Source organism: Scatophagus argus, chromosome 5, assembly GCF_020382885.2.
Source record: "Scatophagus argus isolate fScaArg1 chromosome 5, fScaArg1.pri, whole genome shotgun sequence".
Taxonomy (NCBI): Eukaryota; Metazoa; Chordata; class Actinopteri; family Scatophagidae; genus Scatophagus; species Scatophagus argus.
The window spans coordinates 26,637,706-26,663,436 of NC_058497.1; the positions used below are offsets into that span (position 1 = coordinate 26,637,706).

Consider the following 25,731-nt stretch of genomic DNA (forward strand, 5'->3'; position numbering starts at 1 on the left):
GCAAACACACCACAAAACCTTCGGATCAGCCGGGGACGTCTGCTGCGTGTCACTGTCCTCTGTCCCAGGTGGACCTGGGAGGACCTGTCTGTGGACAGAGACGGAGGACAGACGTGTGTCTCTGCACCAGTTTCATATGTAACATCTTATGTCAAAGCTTCAGCTCAAAGCTAACAGGTCTGAACTGGAATCAGATGAGCAATAAGACGTCACAAACCATCATAACCAGTCTTATGTCTACTGAGAAATCAGCCACAAGAGCAAGGAAAGAAAGTGTCACACACACGCACGCACACACGCACGCACACACACACGCACGCACACACACACGCACACGCACACGTGCACGCACACACACACACACACGCACACACACACACACACACGCGCGCACACACACACACACACACACACGCACGCACACACACACACACACACACACACACACACACACACACACACACACACACACAGGGTAATTGTCAGGAGGAAAGTGAGTTGAGGAATGTCTCAGATTGGAATAACACTGTCAGGACCAGAGCCAGTTCACAGCTCTGTTTACCCTGTGTGTGTGTGTGTGTGTGTGTGTGTGTGTGTGTGTGTGTGTGTGTGTGTGTGTGTGTATTCACACTTGCTTACATCTGCTTCTGTTTGTGTATGCATTCCATCACTGTGTGTGTGTGTTTACCTCGGTATGTGTTTGTCCAGTTTAAAGCTCAGACTGGGCCAGACTGGTAAACTGGGTCCTTAGTTTCTTAGAGGGAACAGATGTGGTCAAGAATGTGTCTTTTCTTGTCACCCCGCGTGTGTGTGTGTGCATGTATGCGTGTGTGCACGTGTGTGTGTGTGTGTGTGTGTGTGTGTCTGTGAACAGGGCTTTGAGTGGTCTCGATCTGGTGGATGTGAAAGCACAAAACCTCCAACTTATCCATCTACTGATTAGTTTTGTGACTGATAAATAAGTTCTGAACGATGATGTGCCCTTGAGCAAGGCACTTAACCCCCAGCTTGCTCCCTGTGCGCCTGACATGGCAGCCCACTGCTCCTGTGTGTGTTTCACTGCATGTAATGTGCTGCGTGTTGCATGTGTGTTCAACTAAGGACGGGTCAAATGTATGTAAAAAACAAATATACTGCCAATAAAGCGATTAACCAGCCAACACTGTCAGGAAGTTAGCAGGTAACGACTGATGAGGTGATCAGGTCATTAGACACAGTGAGCAGCTCACATAACGGTCTCAGTGAACTCCTCTGCTACACTTTTAGCTCGTTTGTGGTTTGAGGCTTCGCTTAGAAAAACACCACACACAGAACTGCAGTACACTGTGAAACCAGCGCAGTACTAATACTACAGCAGGAGTAATACTGTTAAGCTGTGTGTGATTATTTCAGTGTGTGGTTGTGTTTCAGCGTAGCAAATATTTTCATGTATGTGTTTTTATGTTTTATATCAAATATAAAATATCACATCGAGGGGACATTTTGATTAGAGACACTTCAGGAAGCAGAGCACTAGTGCATGTCCTCAGTCAGTGGACTGGACTCTGTCCTCTCTGCTGTCATGAGGGGGACACGGACGTGAAGGCGGTCAGGATGAGAACAAACAGTCCAGAGCGAAACTGCTTCTTCGAGCGTGTTTTGTTCTGGTGTAAACAGCTGGACGGCTATCAGGAGTCTCTCTCTCTTTTTCTTCTCTCTCTGATGGCGTTTGGACCTCCCCCTCTCCCCCCTCTCCCCCCTCTCCCTCCTCTCCCTCCCTCCGCAGCAGCAGCAGACGGGGTCGAGCCGCCTCTCCGCCGCCCGGAGCTCATCTCCGAACACCACATCACATCTTTCACCGGGAGAGCGACTCGCTGAGACCTCGTCCTGTCCGGGCTCGGTTCTGATAACACGGAGCTCTGAGCGGACTCGTGTTGGGTTAGTGGACGAGCGGGAGAAGTGACGAGTCAGAGTTTGTGTGCGTGTTTGCGCTCTTGTGAGAAAGAGGAAAGCTGTGGGACGTCCGGGGAGCGTTCGGTCCAATGCGTCCGGAGCGGCCGGTTAAGCAGCAGGAGCACCGGACAGAGAGACAGACGATCGGCGGGGTCTGCGGGACTCACCGGCTGCTGGACGTTCATGTGTCCGCTGCCCTCCGGCACCGAGGTACGTTAGACAACCGCACGGCTCAGAGACACACTGAGACAATCACATCAGTAAGCGATAAAAACACAAAGGAACAATCGAAGAAGAAAAACTTGAACCCCTTTCAGAATAAAAGCTCCAATCGGTTCTCCAATCGATCTCAGTATTGATGATTTTAAAAACTCTTTGTGTGATTGTGAGTGTGGACAAATGTGTGTCCTCGCTGTCTCACATGCGTCTTATTATGACGTCCATTAAGTCCGTGTGTGATGGCGTTTCTGAGGTGCTGATTGGCTGATTTCAGTGAGCATCATATTCTGTGACCCCAGTGCTGCTCCACAGAGGATGAACCTCTTGACCCCGTGACCTTCCCTCAACAAACACGATGTGTTCTTCTCACTTCTGTAGGCTGTAATGAGCATTGCAGCCTGCAGGGGGCGCTGCGGGGAGGCACACTCAGCTGTCATCTGTTACAAAGCTCCAACCAGCTGCGTTTTTCTGTTGGCCTTCACTCTTTGCAGCCAGACATGTTGTGTCCATGTAGACATCAGGCTACTCTGGGGACAGACAGTGAGGAGGAATTTGTCTCCCCTTGTCCTCTCTGCTCTCTGTGTCACATTGCTGTCTCTTGGTCTCATCTTTTAAAAAGAAACTGACTTAAAAAAAATTGTGGAATGTCAGTGAGAGACAGAGACAGGCAGAGAGACAGACAGGCAGAGAGACAGACAGGCAGAGAGACAGAGACAGACAGAACTGATCATATCTCTAGTCAGAACTTCACTGAGCCTCACTGTTTGTTCCTTTGTCATCACGAACGCACACACACACACTTTGGTTTATTTTGACCTAAACACACACCGTCTTGCCACAAATACTCACTAGAGTGCAAACTGTGTATTCATCCACTGCTGAAAATAGTCCCCAACAAACGACTTCCTCCTGTTTGTTTGATAAAACTACACTGAGCTGCTGGTTTGAACAGGAAACTTGGCGTGTGAGGAGTTTTTAAAGATCTGCCGTAGGAACCAATGAGTTTGGGGCTGAGAGCAGCAGACAGGAAGTGACACAGCGCTGAGAGGTGGACAAACACAATGCTAACTTTTATTGTGAAATATCAGGGAGGAAATCAGATGTCATGTTTTCTTCTGCCCAGTGAAACACTTAAAGTTAGATATCAGGTCATGCAGGCAGTGAGCTGGATGTCAGTGAAGGCACCATCAGTGGCAGCAGCTGATAGAATGCTGAACATGTGGCGGTGTGTTCAGGGTCATTTTAAAGACTGGAACATCGGAGTCGTCACAGTGAGCTGAGAGAAACTCTTTTCTCATTGGCTGAAACCCAGACATGTTGTGACTAATCACACAACACTTAACTGACGTGTGTGTGTGTGTTGGCTTTGCACTGCGTGTGTGTATGAAGGCTGACTCACTGGGTACTGCGTGTGTGTCAGCCGATAAGGCCTTCGATTCCTGCTAAGAAAAACACAAATGGAGTTACAGAAGTGTGTGTGTGTGTGTGAGGGCTGTCATCCTGTCAGTCTTTGTCAGTTCATTTGTTGAAGTTTGTGTGTCCAGTTGTTGGTTCAGGGTTTTTTTTGAGGCCATATTTTGGGGCATCCCATGATGCTTTGCACTTGTTTGATTACAGTCTGACGACGCAGTGTTCTTCTGTTCCTCCAGTTAAACTGCACTTGATTGATTGCTAATTGGAGCTTTTGTATGGAACGTCTTCAGGCTGCGTCTCTATGGAAGACCAAATGTGCGTTAATGTCGTTTGGCGTTGGGTCCGGGAGGTTTCTGGTCCTGTGTGTCGAGACCCCTGTCTGAGAGCTAGTTAGCAGGAGCTCCTGGTTAGCCAGTTAGCTTAGCACTCGTCTGTGTCTCGTGGCGTTGCAGTAAAGCTGAGAGTCGTGCAGCCGGGCCTCACAGACGACTCAAAGCTTCAGGTGACTTCCTGCCGGCACAGCACACGTAACATTTGTCCAATCCAGCACGTTTTGATATCACACCTGAGACCACGAAACCGGAGGAGAGGCCTCAGGAGCTTTTTCACCCCCAGAGTGTTGAGTAACAGGAAGTTAACTAACTTCTGTTTTAAAGCAGTGTCAGCTAATGACTCACCAAACCTTCGTCAGCTGTTTTCTGTAACGTGAACGAGTCGTGTAGCCGTTCTGTTGGGCCATACATGACATGTTGTTGATATTTGGGAGGTTTGTGGTCTACAGTCATCCAAAACAACCTTCTGTTCACATGTCTCTGGGAAAAGCATCACAAGTCGAGTGGAGCGGTGAGACCTCCGCTGCGTCTCAGGCCGGACAGTCCCGAACGTCACAGTTTAAACCTTCGGTATCAGGATTTCTCTGAAGGAATCCATCTTTGCCCTCCGTGGCATTAAACCAAGTGGATGTTTTGTGGCTTGTTTGTTTGTCTGTGGGACCCGAGCATCCAGTGAGCAGGAATGTCTCTGGTTCCAGAGGGATTTAATGGACCGGAGAAGCTTTGGATTGTGGAGACGAATCAGAAACAGATGAAAACTTTACCGTTTATCATCTTCATTTATTAACTGACAGACTGCAGAGGGAGCAGACAGGACTGGAGGAAGAGGAAGGAGGGATGAAGGAGGCCTGTGAGCCCTCCTCCTTCTGTTTAGCTCTCCCTCTTTCTCTCTCTCTCTCTCTCTCTCTCTCTCTCACTTCTCTCTCCTCTTCCCTTCTTTTTTTAGTTGGCCTCCTCCTTCATTGTGTTCCTGAATGTTCAGCTTTGACTGTTGTGGTGCAGTGGACGCCATGTTGGACCTCCAGTTGATCCCTGGGGAAGTGATTTGGAGGTTGTGGGTTCAAGTCCCCCCACAGTTGATGTTTAGCCTGTGAAACAACCTTTTCATCCCGAAGGAATCAGCTTTCACTGAATGTTTTTATGTGGCGGTTTAAACAGAACGCAGTCACATGTCACGTGTCATCTGATCAGTCAAAGTGTGTCACACATGACCTGAAACTGTGAGCCACCCGCCCTCAAAGCACAGGCAGACAGAAATCAAACGCACCCCAAACATCTCGACTATTTGGAAGCAGTTTTAATATTGAGCCAAAGCAGGATAATTATGGGATGTGGGAGGATCGTTTCCTCGGCGACCCGTGTTTATCGTTTATAATGATTAGTCCAACAATTTAGCAAAGTCTGAGGTCGGACGGCGGCTCAGGCGACAGACGTATACCGCAGTGTTTCCAGTTCCAGCCTCAGAGCAACGCAGTAAACAGCATAAACAACACACACGCGCACACACACACGCGCGCACACACACTGTCTCACAGGTTTACTCAGTGCCTCGCTGTGCACGAGGGGTCTGGTCAAGCCTGTTCTCACGCCGTGGGAGGTCAGTGCGGTGAAAACCCTGTGAGCTGTAGCCACCTGTACAGCGTGGAGCTGATGGTGTCCAGCAGAGTTTGAGATGAATTAGCTTCATGTCTGTTTCCAGATGGAGTCACACTCTGCTCCTACATCAGGATTTGTTCTCTGAATCATCGGTGGACGTTCTCACCGATGACCAAAAATTCCTCTCACGTTTGTCAACCCGTTTAGTCAGACTTTTTTTTTAACAGACCTGATGTAAATCAACAGACAAACAAAAGTCTTTTCAGAAAAATGAACATTTGAACATGAAATGACACAAACCATCTTTTGGAAAGATTTATTTGATGTGTAGTTTAAGTTTTTTGTTTGGCTGATGTCCCATCTGCTAACATGAAGGGGGAGGGGCTTAGAAGCTGTACTGCAGCCAGCCACTAGGGGGCATCCAGATGTTTGGACACCCAGATGTTCTCTTCCAATTTCCTGTATGGTTTCAGTAGAGACAAAGACACAGTTCCATTATATAAGATTTTTGCAACTTTATTGTAGTGAAATAGCTTCCTGTGTTATTATTTAGGTATTTGTGGCATCACACGACAGTTTGTGGTATTCGCCATTTTGGTCTCACGCATCAAGCAAAACATGTTTGTGTTTTGTTTTGACCAGACTGCTAGCGTCTGCTGTAGCTCTATTCTATAATACACAACACCGAAACCATATTACTGTAGTTAAGTTCGCGTGCTGATAATTGAAGTTAGCCTACAGTAACATAGCATTGCTAGTTGCAAGTCTTTAACCAACCAATCAGCATACGTTAGCAGAATGCTAACGCTTTAGGGGTAAACCGTCTGTAAGAAAAACAAACAGGCTTCATTATTTCTTCTTTTCAGTTCTGACATATAAGCAATATTATATTTTGGAACAGAAATAAAATCTGTGCATTTGTCGAGAAGTGAGTGTAAATAATTATGTTAGCCACTTAGCTCCATTCAGTCCGTTCATTGAGGACGACCTTGTGGTTTTCCTCTGGGTGAACTGCAGCCAGCTGTTGGTGCGACGGGGTTAAAGAGGGGGTGGACAGGCTGTCTGAAGACAGGCTGTGAGCCTCAGTTTGCTGCCCCCAGTGGTGGAAGCAGGTACTGCACTGTGGGACCTGAAGGATCAGAAGGTAGACGTTCACAGTCTGGATGCGACGTTAGAGTTAATGCAGCAGCTTCGTTGTTGCGCTCTGTTGAACCAACGCTGTGATGTGTCCTGATGGTTTAAACCAGGTGTGTGCAGCTGGAGTTACAGTCGGTTCAGGTGTGTGTGTGTGTGTGTGTGAAAGGCACCTCCTGCTGTCACTCTGTACATTCCCGTCATGAATCACTGCCCTCCCCCCATCATTCCAGCTTTCCCATAAAAACTCATCGTCTCTGTCATTTAGTTTCTTTCCATCGAGACTCACACACACATGTACACACACACACACACACACACACACACACAGTTTGTGTAGTTTTACAGTCTGCAGCAGCTGATGACACATTTAAAGACTCTCATCTCAATCGTTCATGTGTCCGCTGAGAGAACTCCACTTCCCACAATACAAAACAGGACAATAGAATCAAATAAAATAGAACAGCACAGAGTGAAGGGTTATCTACTTTGAACCTGTCCTCTGAGGAGGCGTCTGAGTAATTTTAGCACTGTCTCTGTCTTGTTACTGTCAGCTTTATTACAAAGGGGGAAACGTATGCGGTCTAATACCCGTCTGCTGTGATGATCATTGTAGGAGTTTTGGAGTGTTCCTGCAGACCAGGTCCCAGACCTCCTGGCAGACCACAGACTCAGAATCAGAACGCAGAACAAAGTCAGGTCCACTTCCAGAACAGCAGTCCTCATAAGAGATGTTCTGTTTTCACCCGTCGAGCTGCACAGACGTGGAATAAAGCCAACCCTCTGAAAACACACCCAGCAGATTTGTGTGTGTGCTAACAGAGTGAGGTCAGAGGTCAGCGTGTCTCCCTCAGGACGCGTTTCACAACACTGTTTTTACGTCCTTCTTCTTCAGTTACATAAGCGCTGACTGTATCTGTTGTACCGAGGCCTTTTGTCTCCTCATCCTGAGGGGGATTTATGGGTCTGCGTTCCGGTTGGTTCTGTCAGGCGAGCTGATGAGGGAAAACCTGCAAATCACATCACAGTGAAAAGCAGCCTGACAGCTGAGCTCAACGCTCCACTCGTCACGTCAAGAGGAAAGTCCCTCATTTACTCCGTCCGTCCTCGTCGGCCCGTTTGTCTCTGGCAGGATGTCCAGGACGAGCCTGCTGAGCCTGGTTCTGGTGTCCTTTGTCCACTTGCTGTCTCCGGCCGTGATGTCCACTGCAGTGCTGCCGTCTGCCTGAGTGTGTGTGTGTGTGTGTGTGGACGCCATGAGCACAATGAAAACAGCAGTCATTGTGTGTGCCATTGTGTGTGTGTGACGAGAAAGAAAAGCAGGGTACTGGACACACACACACACACAGTGAGACCACACACAGTCAGACTGGTCTACACAGTGTGTGACGATGCGTGTGTGTGTGTGTGTGTGCTGTGTAGTCTGAGCGGACATCAGTGTGTGTGCTCCAACAGCCTTCATTACAGTCTGTTTGAGTTCTAATGCTGCTCAGCATGATGCTGTGCAGCGCCGGGCTCTGCAGGTGACAACACACCACAGCCACAGGAGCCCAACGGATGCTTAACCACACACACACACACACACACTCCATACAGCACAGCTGGACAAAACACCTGACAGTAAGAGAAACATGCTGGAAAAGCTCCATCAGTCCAACTTCTTAAAGTACAACCCTGGCGGGACGCAAACCCACAACCTTTGAATCCTTCCTAATGAAGGTGGAGCTCAGCCCTCCAGCCTTCACCGTCACGTCAGTGTGGATGATACTGACGAGTGTCAGCATTTGAGTGTGTCGAGCCTGACTGACACACACTTTACTGTTCATTAGTGCTGTTCAAATATGAAACCTCATCTTTACACTGAACACTGAAGGTCACACAAACACAGAACCAGACGGAAGTTTAACTCATTTCTATCAGTAATCAGTGACACTGACCTACAGACACCCTCACAACTGACAGCACTAACTCTGACTGTAACCAGTAGGTTTGTGTGTGTGTCTGTTGTGTTAAACTGTTGTGCAAAGCAAAATGTTTGTTGCAGCCTGGGAGGCGACGCTGAGGGCTGAAACCCACAGAGCTCTCAGGCAGTGATGTCATGTGAACATGAACCAATAGAAGCAGGCTTTAGGTCTCTTTGAGGCCAGCAGGCGCCTTCGGGGACAAGTATGACTAATAATTCTAATTATTCTGGATTTGCTCATCAGCATCTCAAACTGCTGCCATCAATCTCCATTTTCTCCGCTTCACGCCGTGCGACCCCAAACACGAGAACATGACAAAGTGTTGTAGTTTTATTGTCTCATCAGTGATTACGCAGGAGGCGTCATCACAGCTGTGTTTGCACAGCTACGTTTATAAAGATCGACTCTGGTGGGACTCGAACCCACAACCTTTGAATTACTGACCGCAAGCTAGAAGTCCAACGCGCTGTCCGTTGCGCCACAGAGCCTCACGACTGCTAGCCGTGAGCTCCGGTTTGGTCCTCTGTTTGTCTCACTTAAACTAGAGGACGTCGGCCAATCAGAGAATTGTTGGTCAGAAAAGGGGCGGAGACAGGAGCGCTGAAGGCCTGAAGAGACCAAACCTGAGTGAGAGGGTCAGAGAGGGTCCCGCTGAAAGCAGCTCTTTCCAATGGGAGTCGAGCCCAGAAGCTAGCAGAACGACCAGCAGGCTGAAACCGAATCCACGTGCGAGTGCAGAAGAGTGCCTGCTGAGATGATGCAGGACGCTGAGTGTGAACAGTCAGGAGGATCTCCACGACGATCCAGAAGACAAAGCAAAGATTCAAACGTGGAGGTAACTTTGTGTGTTAACAGGCGGAGTCTAACTGAAACAACTACTGCGTTAAAGGAGCAGTTCACCTAAAAGCATGGAAGTCATTCATTATCTATTCAGCCTCCTGCAGACGGAGAGTCGAGTGAAGTTCCTTCCTCCATGAAACATTCCTGGAGCTGAACGCACCCTGAAACACGCAGCATGTAGTACCTGAGGGTCAAACAGGACCTGCTAACGGCTTTAATGGAGACCATGAATGGAAACGGTTACGTGCTAAGAAAAGCGGGGATTAAGTTGGAGCCCCAGCTAACGAACAGACTCGTTCTGCTTCCTGTTTACAGGGTAAACAAGAGTGCTGGGGGCAGGGCGGGCTCAGCTGTGACCTCTGACCTCTACAGTGCTGGGACTGTCGGGTCAGAGGGCTCGAGTGGAGGAGCTGGACTGTGTTTGACAGACGTGTTTCATACAGTCAGACACACACACACACACACACACGCCTGCTGTTGTGATGTAAGTGAGAGTGTTGGTCTGCTGCCATCGTCACTCACTGAGGTGTGTGTGTGTGTGTGTGTGATGAGGTGTGTCTGGAGCAGATGGAAATGGTGTGGAATCAGTAGGTGACACACACTCACTGCAGTGTTTTCTGTTCTCCTAGTACACAGATGTGTGTGTGTGTGTGTGTGTGTGACCTCAGAGCTGGTTGAACCACATCGTTGGATCTGATCCACCACACGTTTTCTCTCTCGCGTCTCTCGCCGTAACATCAGTTTGATTGATTGAAGTTAACTTAACTTCTTGTCCTCTTTCAAAGCCACAGTCCGTGTTGACGCTGCGCTCGCTGAGACATTTCCACAAGAGACGGTCCCAGCTCTCTGCTGAGCTGCAGGTCTGAGGTGGTTTCAGACGGCTCAGTTAGACTCGAACCCACAGCCTTTGAGTTACTGCTCGTCAGTGCTCAGCCAGCAGCCCAACGTGCTGTCCGTGTCCCAGGCAGAAGCTGACAGACGTCCAAAGGCAGTCCAGCACGTGAGAGCTGTGAAGTCTGGCTTGTACCAGACTGACCTGTCAAAGGGTCCAGTGTGTCTCCGGTCACATTAAAGGTGCAGGACGTGTCGGCGCAGTCTGTAAACACGTCATTGAATGAGGAAGGAAGTGACGCTGCAGACCGTGGTCCTCAGATCGCCACCGCCGAGCTGGCGATGAGGCTCTCACAGCAGAATAATGAGGACGGAGGACAGAGCGTCTACAGGGACGGACACCAGCACAGAGTCTGTGCTTTGTAGGAAAATCCTGCGTGATGCACCTTTAAGTTTGGCAGCAACACGTGTGAGGAGGACGGTTTCAAGGGCCCAGTGTGACAGGAAAGAGGAAGAACGAACTAAACGAACTGAACATGCTTTTGGTTTCCTTTCCAGTTGAATGTTAGTTTAGAACTTTTGCAAAAGGCTGGAAACACAAATGAAGGAGAATCTACAGGTTTTCACACACTTCAGGGAATTAAACCTGCAACCCCCCCCTCACTGTTGCCCCTCACTGCCCCCCCTCACTGCCCCCCCTCACTGTTGCCCCTCACTGTTGCCCCTCACTGTCCCCCCTCACTGCCCCCCCTCACTGTTGCCCCTCAATGCCCCCCGCACCCCCCCCTCAACTACCACCCCACTACAGCCCCTCACTGTCCCCCCTCGCTACAGCCCCTCACTGTCCCCCCTCGCTACAGCCCCTCACTGCAGCCCCCACCGTCCCCCCTCACTGCCCCCCCCCCCCCCCCCCCCCCCCACCCCCTTCACTCCCCCCTCACCCCCACCTGACCCACATCTCTCAGTGTTTCAGCAGGCAGCTGCAGTGGACTAACTGGGTCCCTCTGTGTTACTGTATCGGTGACTCTGTAGGAGGCCGTTGTCCTCCAGTGGACACACACACACACGCACACACACACAAACACTTCATTCTTGTCTTCTGGCCAAACATTACATACGTCCTCACTCTTTTCTTGTATTTGGACCTCCTCCTCCTCCTCCTCCTCCTCCTCTTCTTCTCCTGCCTCTCTGCATGTTCAGTCTCTGCTGAGACTTACACAAAAACACATGAAGAAGAAACTCATTCAGGGAGCTGAAGCCTGCACCAGGATGTTGAAACTCACTGCGTTCTTTCTCCTTGTTTTCCTCTCCAGGATTCCACTTCCTGTGACATCATCGCACCATGCCTGAGGGGTCACGGCGCGGCAGCCAGAGATCGCCTAGCAACACAGGTAAGGGGGCGGGGCTTGTAGTGCCAAAAAGGGGAGTGTCTTAGTGTCTCTGCATCATGACTGGCTGACCCTGCTCACACCTGGACTTTGAGCACTTTCATTCCAGTGTGGGTTCAGGTTGTCTGTCCCGCTGACCACGCAGAGGAAGCTGCTCTGACGGTTCGGCTAGTGGAGCGTTCAGTCGGGCTTCTGCTCACGAGAAGCTAACGAAGCTCTGCAGCTCACACTGTGGTGCAGTGGACAGCACGTCGGACTGCTGTGGGGTCGAGTCCCACCACAGCTGATCTGCGTGCCTTTTCAGCCACATCAGGTTTACATCCCGCCATGGAGATGAGAACCGGTTCGCTTGGTTCAGATCCCCTCAGTGATGTGGTGCTTGTTGTTCCTCCTCGTGAAGCTTTGCAAACAGATTTAGTCCAGGGTTCAGAGTCTGGGCTCAAGTTTCTCTCTGAGCTGTGACTTCCTGTCACCAAACCAGACAGGCCAAACAGAATGGACACACACACACACACTCTCGCTCACACACACAGGCTCAGTAATAAGGTGTAATTACATGCGGCCTCCATGCTGTTTAGTTGCTCGGTTGTTATATTGGCTTCCATAGTTAGCATTCACACACACACACACAGAAACATACCAGAACACACTGCAATTATCATGGGGGCAACAGATGTGTACACACACGCACACACACACACACACACACACACACACACACTCTGCTCAGGAAGTTGTATGGGTTGTGGTGATAAAGGGCAGCACTGAACAATGTTTCTGCCGTCTCACACACACACACACACACACACACACACACACACAATAAAATGCCACAGCAGATCTGTTGATTATAACCATAGAAAAGAGCGGAGCAGAAAATAGAGCGAACGCCCAAGATAAGACTGCAGAGAAACGGCGAGATGAACGATAGAATAGAAACAGAGAGGAAGAGGAGGAGGAGGAGAAGGAAGAGGAGGAGGTTTCACGTGTGATGAGGAGAAGGAGAAAACAGCGAGCGACAAACGAGGAGAGAAGACGAGTATTTTCAGCTCCGGCTGTGTTCTCGTCTGTGATTGGCCGGTTTCTGAAGCCTCCCTGCTGTTATTACCACGATAACAAACACGGACCGTAATGAGTACCAGACAACAAACCAACTGGAAACGGCGAGCAGAAAGCAGCGGCGAAGACAGGACAACCAGCGAGTCTGAAAACATGACACCAAGAGGTTTCAGCCCATTTATCACTAATTAAACACACGTCACATTATTGGCATCCATTTTCCTACGCAGACCACAAAGCTTTGGCCTGCAGTGGAAAACATGTGTGAAAGCTTGACTTAAAGGAGCAGGTCACCCAAAAATGAAAATCCAGTCATTATCATTGTTGTTCTGATGTAATCCAAGCATCCAGAGGCCCAGAAATCCCAAACTGATTTGAAAAGATGTTATTTACTTCTCCTTTTAACTGTTTCCTGGTGTCCAAAACGCCGACGATATCAGAAAACGTGTTTCACCAGTTTAACGTGTTTCAGACGGCGAGACACGTATGACAGTCCAGCACGTTTGTCACATGTTCTTACTGCACTTTTAAACTGATCACATTAGAAGGATTTGGCTGATGTCACGTGACGTCTCTGCAGGGTTCCTGCTGGCAGGCGTGTCGGATCAGAAAAATAATCTTCATACTTTCAAAATCCAGTTTGTTTCCTCCTCAGTAACAGGAAGTCAGAGCGAAACCTGGCGGATCGTATGGGACTGAGCTGCAGGCCTGATGGAGGACGGAGAGGACGCAAAATTAGCACATTGTTTAAGGGAGTTCACTTCAGACTGAAGAATGAATGTAAACACAAGGAAACTGTGTGTGTGTGTGTGTGTGTGTGTCTGTGTGTGTGAGAGATCAAAGGTCACGCGTTGTAACATCACTCGTTGACGTTGAAGTTTGACTCGTCCACCAGCTTGTGTTTCTGTGTTTAGTTCCAGTCGATTCAGTTCTGCTGTACGTTAAAGGAAAACTGCAACATTTTTGGAACTTTGATAATCTCACGAGATGAATTGAAAGTGAGTTGAAGCAGCACAACGCGTTTCTTTCACACACGATCGTTCTGGTTTGTCGCTCGGGGGGTCGAGCTGCAGTGTTGAGCCACAGTCCGCCATCAGCTCGCTGCCTCCTTGTTTCTTTGTGCGACTCTTGTTCCTGATGTTCTGCTAGCAGCAACATCTGGACTAAACTGCAACATCGCTGCCTCTAATGAGGACTGATGTGCAGCCGGACTGTTTGGACACGTAAAGTGAGAAGTTCTCAGTTTGGTCTGGGAGGTCGTTGTTGTTGTTGTTCACTGCTGTGAAAAGAAGCCTGTTTAGAAGTTAAAACGTGTTGCCTTAAATCAAGTCTGTCAGGGAGTTTTTCCATTTATCAAAGCCCATAAATCTGACGGTTAACTTGAACTATGGACAAAAGTATTGGGTCAGCTGCCCATCACACCAACAGGGACTTTAATGACGTCTCATTGTAAACACACAGACAGCTTTGCAGCTCTAACAGCTTCCACTCTTCTGTGAAGGCTTTCCACAACATGTTGGAGTGTTTCTGTGGGAATTTGTGCCCATTCATGCAGTAGAGCATTTGTGAGGTCACACACTGATGTTGGACCAAAAGGCCTGGCTCACAATCTCCGTTCCAGTTCATCCCAAAGGTGTTGGATGGGGTTGAGGTCAGGGCTCTGTGTGGGCCAGTCAAGTTCTTCCACACCAAACTCATCCAACCATGTCTTTATGGAGCTTTGCTTTGTGCACTGGGGCACAGTCATGCTGGAATAGAAAAGGGCCTTCAACAAACTGTTGCCACAAAGTTGGAAGCATAGCATTGTCCAACATGTCTTGGTGTGCTGAAGCATTAAGATTTCCCTTCACTGGACGTCAGGGGCCCTGAGGAACGGCCCCACAGAGAGGGGTGTCTGGATAGTTTTGTCCATACTGTGTATCTTGTTAGAGGCTGTCATATTGAGTTTCAGTTTAAGGAGAAGATTAAAACTGTTTTGCTGAGATTTTATTCGTCTGATTGTCAGCCACAGTAAACTGCAGTACTTGTGTACATGTACAGCTGTTGTACATGTACTTTCTGTGCGGCTGCGCGTGCTATAAAGCAACTCAAACAGGTTGCGATTTGTTCTTTTCCAAGAAACGTTCGTGCTGAAGGTCCAACATGTTGCATCACTGTCAAGCACATAATGACAGCAAGGAGCTGCTCTCTTATTACTGTAATCACACACACACACACACACACACACACACACACACTCGCTGGAATCCTCTCCACTTTATAGTTTCACAGCATATGTTTAAAGGGGAATTCCACTTTAAAATTGTCTCCACAGCTCACTGACTTCAGGCAACTATTTTCTTTTTATTTAAACTGTACCAGTTGTCCTTACAGATAAAAAATTAATGAATAAAAAGTTGATAAATACTAAAATGATGATCTAGTTGTAAAAACTGAACCAAAATGAAAGCACCAAATGGTCATGACTGTGGACTTTAAAAGCTTGAGCAGCATTATAATTTGGGTGTGTGAAGTAGGAATCTTATTCTCTTAGGTTAATTTTTCACTGAAGTTTTTAAATAAAACTAAAAATAAGAATAAGAAAACAAATAAGTGATAAAAACTGTAAAGTGTGTTCTCAGTTAGATGAGGATTAACCCGTTAGCTCTCGTACGTCCTGACCCGTTGGAAACCTGAGCCCCCTGAGGTCCTGCTCGGAGTGGATTGTGTTTTTAGGGTGGATGTCAGAGCTGAACTGTTACGTAACTCATGTTCCCCCCGATGTGGCGTTAAGGCTTCATGTTCCTGTCAGACTTTAGCACTCTGGAACATGAAAATGAGCGGGTGGTGTCATGTTTGAAGAGTCTCCACGTGTCCACAGGCAGCAGAAGAACATCCAGGCTTAAACACCAAAGAAATGATGAAGGAGTTCCTCAAGGAACGAACCGAGGTCCTCTGAAGTTGTGACTGAAACTGAGCCAGAGCGCAGCAAAGTGTGCCGACGCTCACGGAGACGAACCAGTCAGCCATTTTTAGTTTGACCAGACTCTTAATTTACCCATAATGCTCAGCAGGTTAGTGTGGGTGTGTGTATTGTGCTCTGGGGGTGTCCTGTTCCCAGCTCAGCCCAGTCCAGCTTGTGTAAGTCCTAATGTTGATGTGCATGTAATCGATCCAGCGAATCGATCACATGAGTCACGAACAAGAAGCTTTGCTGCCTTAAGGTGTCAGATGAAGTACGAGTGCAGTGTGATGACCATCAGCATTTGGTTACATATAAATGTTGTTTCCACGCTTCTGTCTGCCGCCAGGTGGGAAAGCTCAGGTGATCCCGTCCGCTCTTGGCAGGAAGTGATCTGGTGGACTGTGCGACAGCAATGTCACAAGTCATTTTTCCTTCACGTCTTAGCTGACATGATGATGATGACACCGCGGCGAGGTCACCTGTGTCAGTGCTGTTTATGGGATGATGTCGTGCTGGTTTTGTGTTGGAGCAGAGTCAGACCTGATAACAGAGGGGGGAGGGATGTGAGCGTGCTCAGACCTGCTCCTCGTTAACATGAACATGAAGATCAAAATATGTTACATTTACACATCAGTTAACGACTTTAAGCTAAAATAACTTGACGCTGACTTTTGATTTCACACACAAATTCCTTCCTCCTTTGCTCCTGTCATAAACATAATCATTACAGCCACTGGAGGTCGCCGCCGCCGTCGGCACCGTTGCCGCCGCCGCCGCCGCCGCCGCCGCGCTGTGCTTCTTCCACAGACAACACATACCGGCAGATGTTTGGTTTGTCACTGGAGGTCAAACCGTTAGCTTCATGTGATCGTCTCGTGTGATCTGGTTCTGTGGTTCTGGGGACAGTTTGGACGTGTTTAATCACTTCCTGTTTCCCTTTTTAAGGAAGCAATCAGACATTTTTCAGGCTTTCAATCAACACATCTGACCAACCAAGAGCTAACGTTTCTGTAACGAAAGAGTTCATCAGAGAGACGGGATGTATGAGTGAAGACGTGAAGACACACACACACACACACACACTGATTCATCCAGTTCATATACTGAAGCATGGCTAAATAAGGCTGTAACTGCTGCTGCTGTGTGTGTGTGTGTGTGTGTGTGTGTGTGTGTGCTCAGTGATTGTGTACAGTCAGCCACACACAGCTGTGTTGTAAGACTTGACACAGAGAGGAAACTCCTTCGCTGCGCCGACTGTACGTGCTGCATTCACATCACGTTGGATTTCAGCCACTTCCCCTCTTGCTGACATTAACATCTGCTTCCAAACAAACATCTAATGATGATCGCCTGAAAGCACCTCACGATGAGCGTGTCAGCTGCCCTGTGGACCAAACTTAACGAGCACGATTTACGTGACGACGAGTCAAAACAGTCGAGGTTTGATCTTTCGGCGAAGTCCAACGAGTTTTTCCGCAATGCGTTGGTGGTTTTCCAAACCAAACATCAGGTCTTCATGTGGAGCCATGAAGAAGAGCTCTGCAAAGCACAGCTCCACGCTGCAGTCTCCAGTGGACACGGCACACGCGTGACGAGGATAACTGCTGTGCAACATGGCCGCTGGCAGCTGCTAAAGCGATTCCAGTGAGAACCTGCACTCTCAGGAAGCTGCAACATCAACTACAAGCAACAAAATGAGGGTCCATAAAGGAAAACGTTTTCCTTCAACACTCGGCTGCTGCCAGGATGTCTGGAATCCAAACGCTAATGAAGTTTAAATGTTTCCCCAGCTCGGTGTCTCTTGGTCAGGACAGGTGTGTTGTTGTCTGAGAGGAAACTGGAAGTCGTCTAATTATCGGCTTTCACGAGGCTACGACGAAGGGAAAAGATTTAATTATGTTTTTAAATATGCCTGAATGTGTTTTATGTGAGGGAAAATATAGGAGACGTTCTTGTCCAGGAGGAAAGTGGACGCCTTCACCCTGAGGTCCATCATGTCTGTACAGAGACCAGAAACCAGACCAGGATCAAAGCTTTGTGCCCGAGTTAAACTTGACTTGCAGGTGTGGTTTTGTTGTTAAGACAGAGCTGGGCCACATGTTTCCCTTTGCTCCCAGGCTTTATGCTAAGCTAAGCTAAGCTAAGCTGAGCTAAGCTAACCACGTCCCGCCTCCAGCTCACAGAGACACTTCAGTTCCTAAGATGTTCAACTATTCTACCAAGAGGGAGATTGTAGATTCAGCTGCTGAGCTTTGTGACAGCAAGGAGACAATCTGAAGTACTTCCTGTAGAAGAAGGAGAAGAAGAAGAAGAAGGAGAAGGAGAAGGAGAAGGAGAAGAGATGGATTTGAACATTTTAAACACACTTTGTTTTAAAGGCTTCACACACAGAAGATGAAGAGTAAACTGCATCACAGCTCGGATGAGGACGTGCTGCTCGTTTCACATTCACGCTCTGCTGCACACACACACTTCCTGTTTACTGTGAGGAAGTCGGCTGCAGGTTTGAACGGCTTTAATTTGACTCGATGATCAGAAAATCACTTGACTGAGTGGACGTTTTCTCCGCCATCAGCTGCCTGGAAGACGGTTTGAGTGACAGGTCAGTTACAAATGATGGCTTTGTGAGTGGAGTTTGTTGTAGTGAGACAGTGGAGACACTCACACACTCTCTCTCTCTCTCTCTCTCTCTCTCACACACACACACACGCACACACACACACACAGTTTTCGTTCACCATCTTGTTGGCAGATTTGGGAAACAGTTTTAATAGTACAGGTGTGTGTGTGTGTGTGTGTGTGTGTGTGTAATGAAGCCAGCTGTGTAAATCTGTTGTACAGCAGAGCAGCAAACAAGGTAACACACTCCATCTGTCTTTATTAAAGGTGCAACACGCTGAATTGTAACACGTCTGAGAGTCAGCCTGCGTCGGCCACGAGGAGGGAAACGATCGAGCAGATTAGCTGATCAATCGATTGACTGACTCCTTTCACTGTTAGCATGTTAGCACGTTAGGCACACTGGACGATGATTGTGACTGTCAGTTCTTCTTTTTTGTTCTCTTGAACGGTGTTCATCTCACTTTGCTTTTGTTTTCTTCGTGTTGATTTTAATGCTTCTGTCACGTTTTCACTGAATGAAATCAGCTGATGGTCCAAACTGTCTTCTCTGTCTGTCTCTGCAGCGGCCAAGCGTCCCTCCTCAGTGTCGTCTCTGAGTGGGATTGTGGGTAGGATGATGTCGTCTGGCGAGCGAGGAGCCTCGTCCTCCTCCTGCACCTCCGTCAACACCGTCTGCTCGGACGGTGAGCGTGCGGCCTCCCTCTCCCTCTCCTCCTCGGCCTCCTCCGTCTCCCTCCAGGACACTTCGCACTCGTCCTCATCTTCTTCGTCATCATCCTCCTCTTCCTCTCTGCCGTATGGCGCCGTGCCGACATACAACGCCTCTTCATCATCTTCATCCTCCTCCACGCCGAAGAGGAACGGCTCGGACATCAGCCTGGACCTGACTCCCCTCGTCGTGCCACACGGAGGAGGAGGAGGAAGAGGTGGCGTTACCAAGGTGACGTGTGGAGGCCGCCCCACTGATGGACACGCAGCCAACCTGCCGGCGGCGGCAGCGGCAGCGGCCACGCCCAGACAGCTTTCTCGGCTGGAGCGAGTCGTGCTGGAGATCGTAGAGACGGAACAGGCGTACGTCAGAGACCTGAAGAGCATCGTGGAGGTGAGAACCAGAGCTGACTTCACTCACTGCGCTGTTTCCTTTACTTTTAAATCAGCCTTCAAAATGTCAGCAAGCGGTGACATCACAAGTGTTCATGTGAGGTCTGACCAATCAAAACTCTCTGTCTGAACTGAGAGATGAATCAACAACATAAAAGTCAGTGTGTGTGTGTGTGGAGGCCAGCTGCAGGTGAAGTGGCTCTCAGGCTTTCACACCTGGCCAGTAAATCAAGGCAGCATTAGGCTCCTCCCACATACCCAAGCATCAGAAATATTCAAAACTGAGTTTCGCGTGTACTTTGCATGCGTGTGTGCAGGTCGCAGCCTTGTTGAATACACGAGCACAGAGACGTGAGCATGCGTTCACGCTCTCCGTGTGATCTGCTTTGGGAAACGTGCATAAAAACAGTTCAACGTGTTGAATACACGAATTCCCCTGAACAGGGACGGTGTAGCAGACCTTACTGCTGTCAGTGCTTTGCTTTGCTTGAGGAATGTGTCAGACATACTTTAGTTCTTCTTGGAGTAAAATATGAACTTTTTTAAAGGGAGTTTTGAATGAAAAATACTTGCTGCAGGAATTTGCTGACTTGGTTGTTTTATTGTGTGTGTTTCATCCATCATTGGTCCAGGTGCACCAGGAGTTAGCCAAGCTGTGTGTGTGTGTGTGTGTGTGTGTGTGTGTGTGTCCATCTCCATCTGTCTGAATGGAGTGTGAAACATCCCTTTGAAGTAAAAGAGAGAATTTACTGCTGCTTTCATCCTCTGCCATCACACACACACACACACACACACACACACACACACACACACACACACGGCTGTCATCAGGTGTATCAGCTGTCTGTCAGTCTCTTCTCTCTGACCTTCCTCAGAGGGTGAACTTCCAGCACTTGCTCTCTCATCACCACATCTTTCTTCTTCGTTGGTTAACCCTTCTCGACTCTCTCCTGTGTTTCCATCCACGCCCACAGTCTCACACCAGTGGAGCAGTTTATCACTGGATGAACATGTTTGTGTAACTTCAAGTTTTCAAAGTCAGACGATCTAAAAACGCAGCAGAAATACTTCGCTTTTCAAAAAACTTTTAACTCCAGTGTGAGAAATCAGTCAGACAATCCCAGAATTCCTCTCTCCTGATGGAGAGGGGGTCTGATAGTGTGTGTGTGTGTGTGTGTGTGTGTGCGCGCGTGTGTGCGTGTGTGTGTTGCCCTGTAATGTAAGCCTTCATTCCTGCTGCTCTCTGTATTTGAGGTTTAGCTGAAGTCTGGTTTTGATTGAGGCTACATGATGTCACGCTCACTGGGAATCTGAACCAACTACCATAATAGGCCTGTGTGTGTGTGTGTGTGTGTGTGTGTGTGTGTGAAAGAGAACAATAACAACACAGAGAAAGTGGAAAAGAGTGAAAACAGCTCCTCTTTTTCACACAACTCATTTCTTCCTCTCATTCAAAGCTTCTGTCCTTCAGTCGTTTCATTCGAGCTTTCAGGCTGAAATAAGTGAAACTGAATCAGAAATATGTGGGACAGTCTGATGTGCTGTGGACGCTGTGGACGCTGTGGACGCTGTGGACGCTTTGCAGGCTTTAGAGGCTTTGTCGACGTCCTCACAGAGAGAAAACTCAGTTGTGCAGCGAACATGAGACGTTTGGATCCTGCAGCCAAGTGGGACAGGAAACTGAGGGGGGAGAGACGAGGAGGAGGGTCAGGGGGAGGAGGAGCAGGAGAAGGAGGAGGAGAGCAATGGGGGAGAAACAGAAAAAACAGCAGGCAACAAGGGATAAGAAGCAGAGAAAAGAAAAGGGGGAAGAAGAGGAGGAGAGGAGAGGAGAGAGTTATGTCCTCCTCCTCCTCCTCCTCTTCTTCTTCTTGGCTTCTCTCCTTCTTCTCTTCTTCTTCTCTTCTCCTTCCTGTTGAAATCTCTCATTTTTCACTCATCTCTCCTCCTCTGTGCCCTGCAGTGTGAGTGCGTTTCCCTTTGCCTTTAAAAGGTGATGAATGTGACCAAGGCCTCTCATTATGTGCTTCATTATGCAAACATACACACTCACACACTCACACACTCACACACGCACTCACACTCACACACTCACACACGCACACACACACACACACACACACGCACACACGCACACACTCACACACTCACACACACAGTCTTGTATGCAGTTGGGACTAAACAGAAGGAAAGTGAGATGATTTTAGCTTGCAGAAACTTTCTCTGCAGACTTTAATGCCTTGGTGGGCTAAGTGCTGTGTGGTTTGGTCTAACTGGTTTCCATTCTGAGCTCCCAGCATGTTCTCAGAACCTTTTTCAGTGCTTCACCTTCTACGTTCTAACACCTGCCTCAAAGCAGGAAGCTGTTCAAACATCTGGGAGCAGCTGTGTTGTTGTGCCGAAACCCAACCAGACCTTAAAGAAAGATTCTGGTTTTTCATGCGGTATGTTGGTGTGGAAGTGATTTATACCCACCAAAAGTGTTGGAACTGGTCCAACAGGTCACCTCAGCTGGCTCCAGTGTAAACCTTTGGGGCAACCGCAACCGTCAAGTCAGGGATGGAAGGAGGACTTTGGAGTTTACTGAGAGGAAATGCCAGCAGGAATTTATTTCCAAAGTCGCGGCTGAATATTCTGCTGATTTCAACAACTGAGATGAGGAAACAACAACCGAGCTCTCGTGAGATGTCAGAGCGAGACGTCTCTGCTGAGCCAGACGTCCTCCTCCTCAGAGGTCCTCCTTAAGCCAAGCTAACCGCATTTGTGGTTTGCAGAAACGTTTCTTCTCGTCGTCGTGTTGCTTAGTCTGCAGCTCCTCTGAATCTCTTGTTGTTCCTCTGGTGTTGTGACTCTGAAAAACATTTTTAGCCAATCAAACTGTAAAGTTTCTGGACAAATTTACTTTGACACCAGTGACACCAACGCCGTCGAGGTGTGAGGACAGGATGTAGAGTCACCGGCTCATCAGGTGGTTTTCCTTTGGGCAGCCATCAGCCTCTCACAGATTCTTTCACCAAACGTCTGTCCCTTATTGGACAGACTTCTGTTTGTCTCCGTGTCTCTGCGTCTCCGTGTCCAGACTTCTGTCAGCTTCAGTCTGTCGGTGTGAGTTTGCTGCTGTGACGATGACGATGATGATGATGATGATGATGATGATGAGCTCTGTGTGGTTTTCGTCCCTGTTATTATCTCGTCTGTCTCACCCTGTCTGTCCCCATGTCTCTCGCCCCCGACTCCTGACTCCAGTGTAATCTGATTACCAGATACCACAGGAAATGACCTCATGCGTCCCCTGAGCGGACTGGATGATGGATTGTAGTTTGTTAAAGTTTCCATTACAACATGCCCGTCTGACCCCGTGTGCAGTGTACAGCGTTTGTTTGTCCAGTAACGGGTGGTCATGTGACACGGTTCTTGTCTCAGGGATCTCATTGTCCTCCTGATGTTCAGCTGCTTCCTAACTACTGAAGCTAACATCTCAGGACGCCGTGAGGGAATTTTGGCACAAGCGTCCACTTGGAAACAAAGATGAACTGATGGCAACATTTCACACAGACGTCTAAAGAGATGAAACGATGAAGGTCAGCTGAAGGCCTTCAGCCTTTCATTTACCTTCACCTCCACCCTGCTGCACCAGCACTTGTCTGTGCTGCCTCCGTCAGTGGTGGAGCCGTCTGTCCTCTGTGAGAATCAAACTCTGATAATCACATTCGGCTTCTCTGCACTTCCTGTTTTGCTTCTTGCCTGACTTCCTGTGTGATGCCTGCGTCTCTGACAGCAGGTGGTTTCCTGTTTGACGCCGTCAGCCTGAAGGTGATGTGTTCCTCTGGTGTCTGAGCTCACACCTGCAGACTGAAGGCAGGTGTGTTCAGTGAACAAGCCTTCATCAACCCGGAGCAAACTGTTGTGCCTCCTTTAGCTGGAAGAAGACATTAACCAGCACACACACACACACACACGCACACACATGTGCACACTCACACACACATGTGCACTCACACACACACACACTCACACACACTCCACTGTGGCCTAACAGCTTCAGTGTGCGGAAACTGAGGTTCTGCTGTTCTGATGTCTTTCTTCACACTGTGTGTGTGTGTGTGTGTGTGTGTGTGTGTGTGTGTGTGTGCAGGATTACCTCGGCTGCATCATCGACTGTGGCGCTCTGCCGCTGAAGCCCGAGCAGGTCAGCACTCTGTTCTGCAACATTGAGGACATCTACGAGTTCAACAGGTAACTCACCTGCCACTCTCAGCACGTGCACACACACACACGCACACACACACACAGCAGGTTGGGGGAGGGGCTTCAGTCTCCCTCTGTGCACACCTGAGTTTGAGCCAACGCTCTCGTTCTGGAAATGACTCCTCTTCAGCCTCCACGTCATTCCTTCACTTGAGTTGCAGCATTAAAAAAATCTTTCTGCTCTGAACTGAAAATGTGCAGCTTTTCAAAATAAAACGTCTCTGCACTGCAGGAAGCAGGAAGTCCAGCTAATCCTCTGACATGAGACAGACTGACCAGATGTGACTGAAGGGCTGCAGTGTGTGAGTGGCGAGTGTGTGCGTGAGTGTGTGTGTGTGTGTGTGCGCATGTGTTGGTGTTAGGCTCGGGCTGACGTGGTCGTGCGCAGTGTAATGTGGGTTGTGTAAGTAGTTTGTGGCGTTTGGATGTTGGTGTTTCTGTGTGAGCTGCCGTCGTGGTGGCAGCTGGTCGGTGTGAACAGGAAGTGCACGTCCTGACACGGGGTGTTAGCTAACTTTTCGTTTTACTGTGAAGAAGTGCAGCTCCAGTGCTGAAACGAGAACGTCATGCAGAGGATTTCTGCTGGATCAGAGTCTGGAAAATGTCTCGCGGGCAGCACATTCTGGCTCGGAGCGTCGCATGGACGGACAGAACGATGAGCCTGCAGAGGCGGAGCTGAGCCGAGTCGTCGCTGGCGGAGCTGCGGGTTCGATTCCCACTGGGACGACTCCCGGCGCTCTGCTGGGGACGAAGGCGAGCAGCTGTGGAGCTCGTATGACCCAGCCGGATTCCTCAGGTTGGGCCTGACGCGCTCACAGAGGCGAGAGCGCCTGTTCCAGGGTCAGTTTGGGCGAGCGGCCATCACTCGTGCTGCGTTCGCATGCAGCCGTTTCAGCAGTTTATTACAAATCACAATACTTAGCAGCATGCTGAGCGTCAGAGTCCTCAGCCCACTCATCCCAGTGCAGAGGGGACCCCTGTTTGTCCAACCCTGGGAATTGAGACGTGAACGTCTTCTCCTTTCATTTCCTTTGACACATTTCACATTTTCAACACTATAAAACTACACAGAATTTAAACACAAATGAATAAACTTCTCACCCGCCCAGCTGAGACTGGAGGCTGAACAAATCAAACACTCAATCACTAAACACATTCAAGACAAAGAGACAAGGAGAGAGTTGGACTGAGAGCCTGGGAAGGAAGCTGTTAAAATATGTCACACACACGCACATGCGCGCACACACTCACACACACACACACACACACACACACACTCACACACACTCACTCTCACACAAAACCCTCCACCCTGCTGAGAGTCTTGTTTTCACACTTCACATTCTTTGTGTTTGCTCCAGCACACACACACACAGAGGAACAATGTCATGAGCACACACACACACACACACACACACACACACACACACACACACACACACACTCAAACATTAACAGTCGAACAGTTTTCATTCCATCCAGGCTTCCTGCCTCTGGTTCTCATGGGAAATACTGTATGAGAGTGAGTGAGACAGACACACACACACACACATACAAACACTCTCTGCCTGTCTCTCTGCCTGTCTCTCTGCCTGTCTGTCTCTCTACAGTCAGTTAATTAGATTTTAGTTAATCAAGTGAATTTGGTCTTAACAAGGCAGTTACACCTCTCAGAAATCCACCTGAGACCTGCCTCACTTCATCTGTCTGTCTGTCTGTCTGCCTGCCTGCCTGCCTGCCTGTCTGTCTGTCTGCCTGCCTGCCTGTCTGTCTGTCTTTGGGTCATGCAGAGTTTGACTAAAACATCTGACCTGATTTCTCTCTCTCTCTCTTTGTCCTAGAAAGGAGAGGGAAAATAAGAAAACCCCTTCCCTTGTCCTGGGACACACACGCATGCACACACACACGCACACACACACACACACACACACACACACACAGACACACACACAGTACTGAATGGTGTCATGTTGGAGGTATGCTGGATGATGTAGTCACCCTGGGCTTGTTATGTCTACCCATCTGGTGCTCTGTGTGTGTGTGTATGAGTGAGTGCATGTGTGTGTGAGTGTGTGTGTGTGTGTGTGTGAGTGAATGTGTGTATGCGT

The 25,731-nt window shown here is 48.7% G+C and overlaps 1 protein-coding gene and 1 non-coding gene across 6 annotated transcripts in view; one reads left to right on the forward strand and one right to left on the reverse strand.

Annotated features, from left to right (window-relative positions):
- Positions 1-1,759: 1,759 nt before the first annotated feature.
- Positions 1,760-25,731, forward strand: part of plekhg2 (pleckstrin homology domain containing, family G (with RhoGef domain) member 2) — a 56,098-nt gene continuing 32,126 nt past the window's right edge. For 2 of the 5 annotated variants that reach the window (XM_046390109.1, XM_046390110.1), the window contains exons 1-4: positions 1,760-2,142; positions 11,575-11,652; positions 18,838-19,376; positions 23,511-23,611. In XM_046390109.1, the coding sequence (XP_046246065.1) occupies positions 11,604-11,652; positions 18,838-19,376; positions 23,511-23,611 (689 nt within the window). In that variant the 5' untranslated portion in view covers positions 1,760-2,142; positions 11,575-11,603. Of the gene's footprint in view, positions 2,143-11,574; positions 11,653-16,808; positions 18,255-18,837; positions 19,377-23,510; positions 23,612-25,731 lie in introns of those variants that run through there. The other 3 variants (XM_046390111.1, XM_046390112.1, XM_046390113.1) reach the window with 2 other exon arrangements.
- Positions 8,992-9,078, reverse strand: trnar-ucu. The gene is given in 2 exon segments: positions 8,992-9,027; positions 9,042-9,078. It is a non-coding gene; the product is annotated as a tRNA-Arg (tRNA).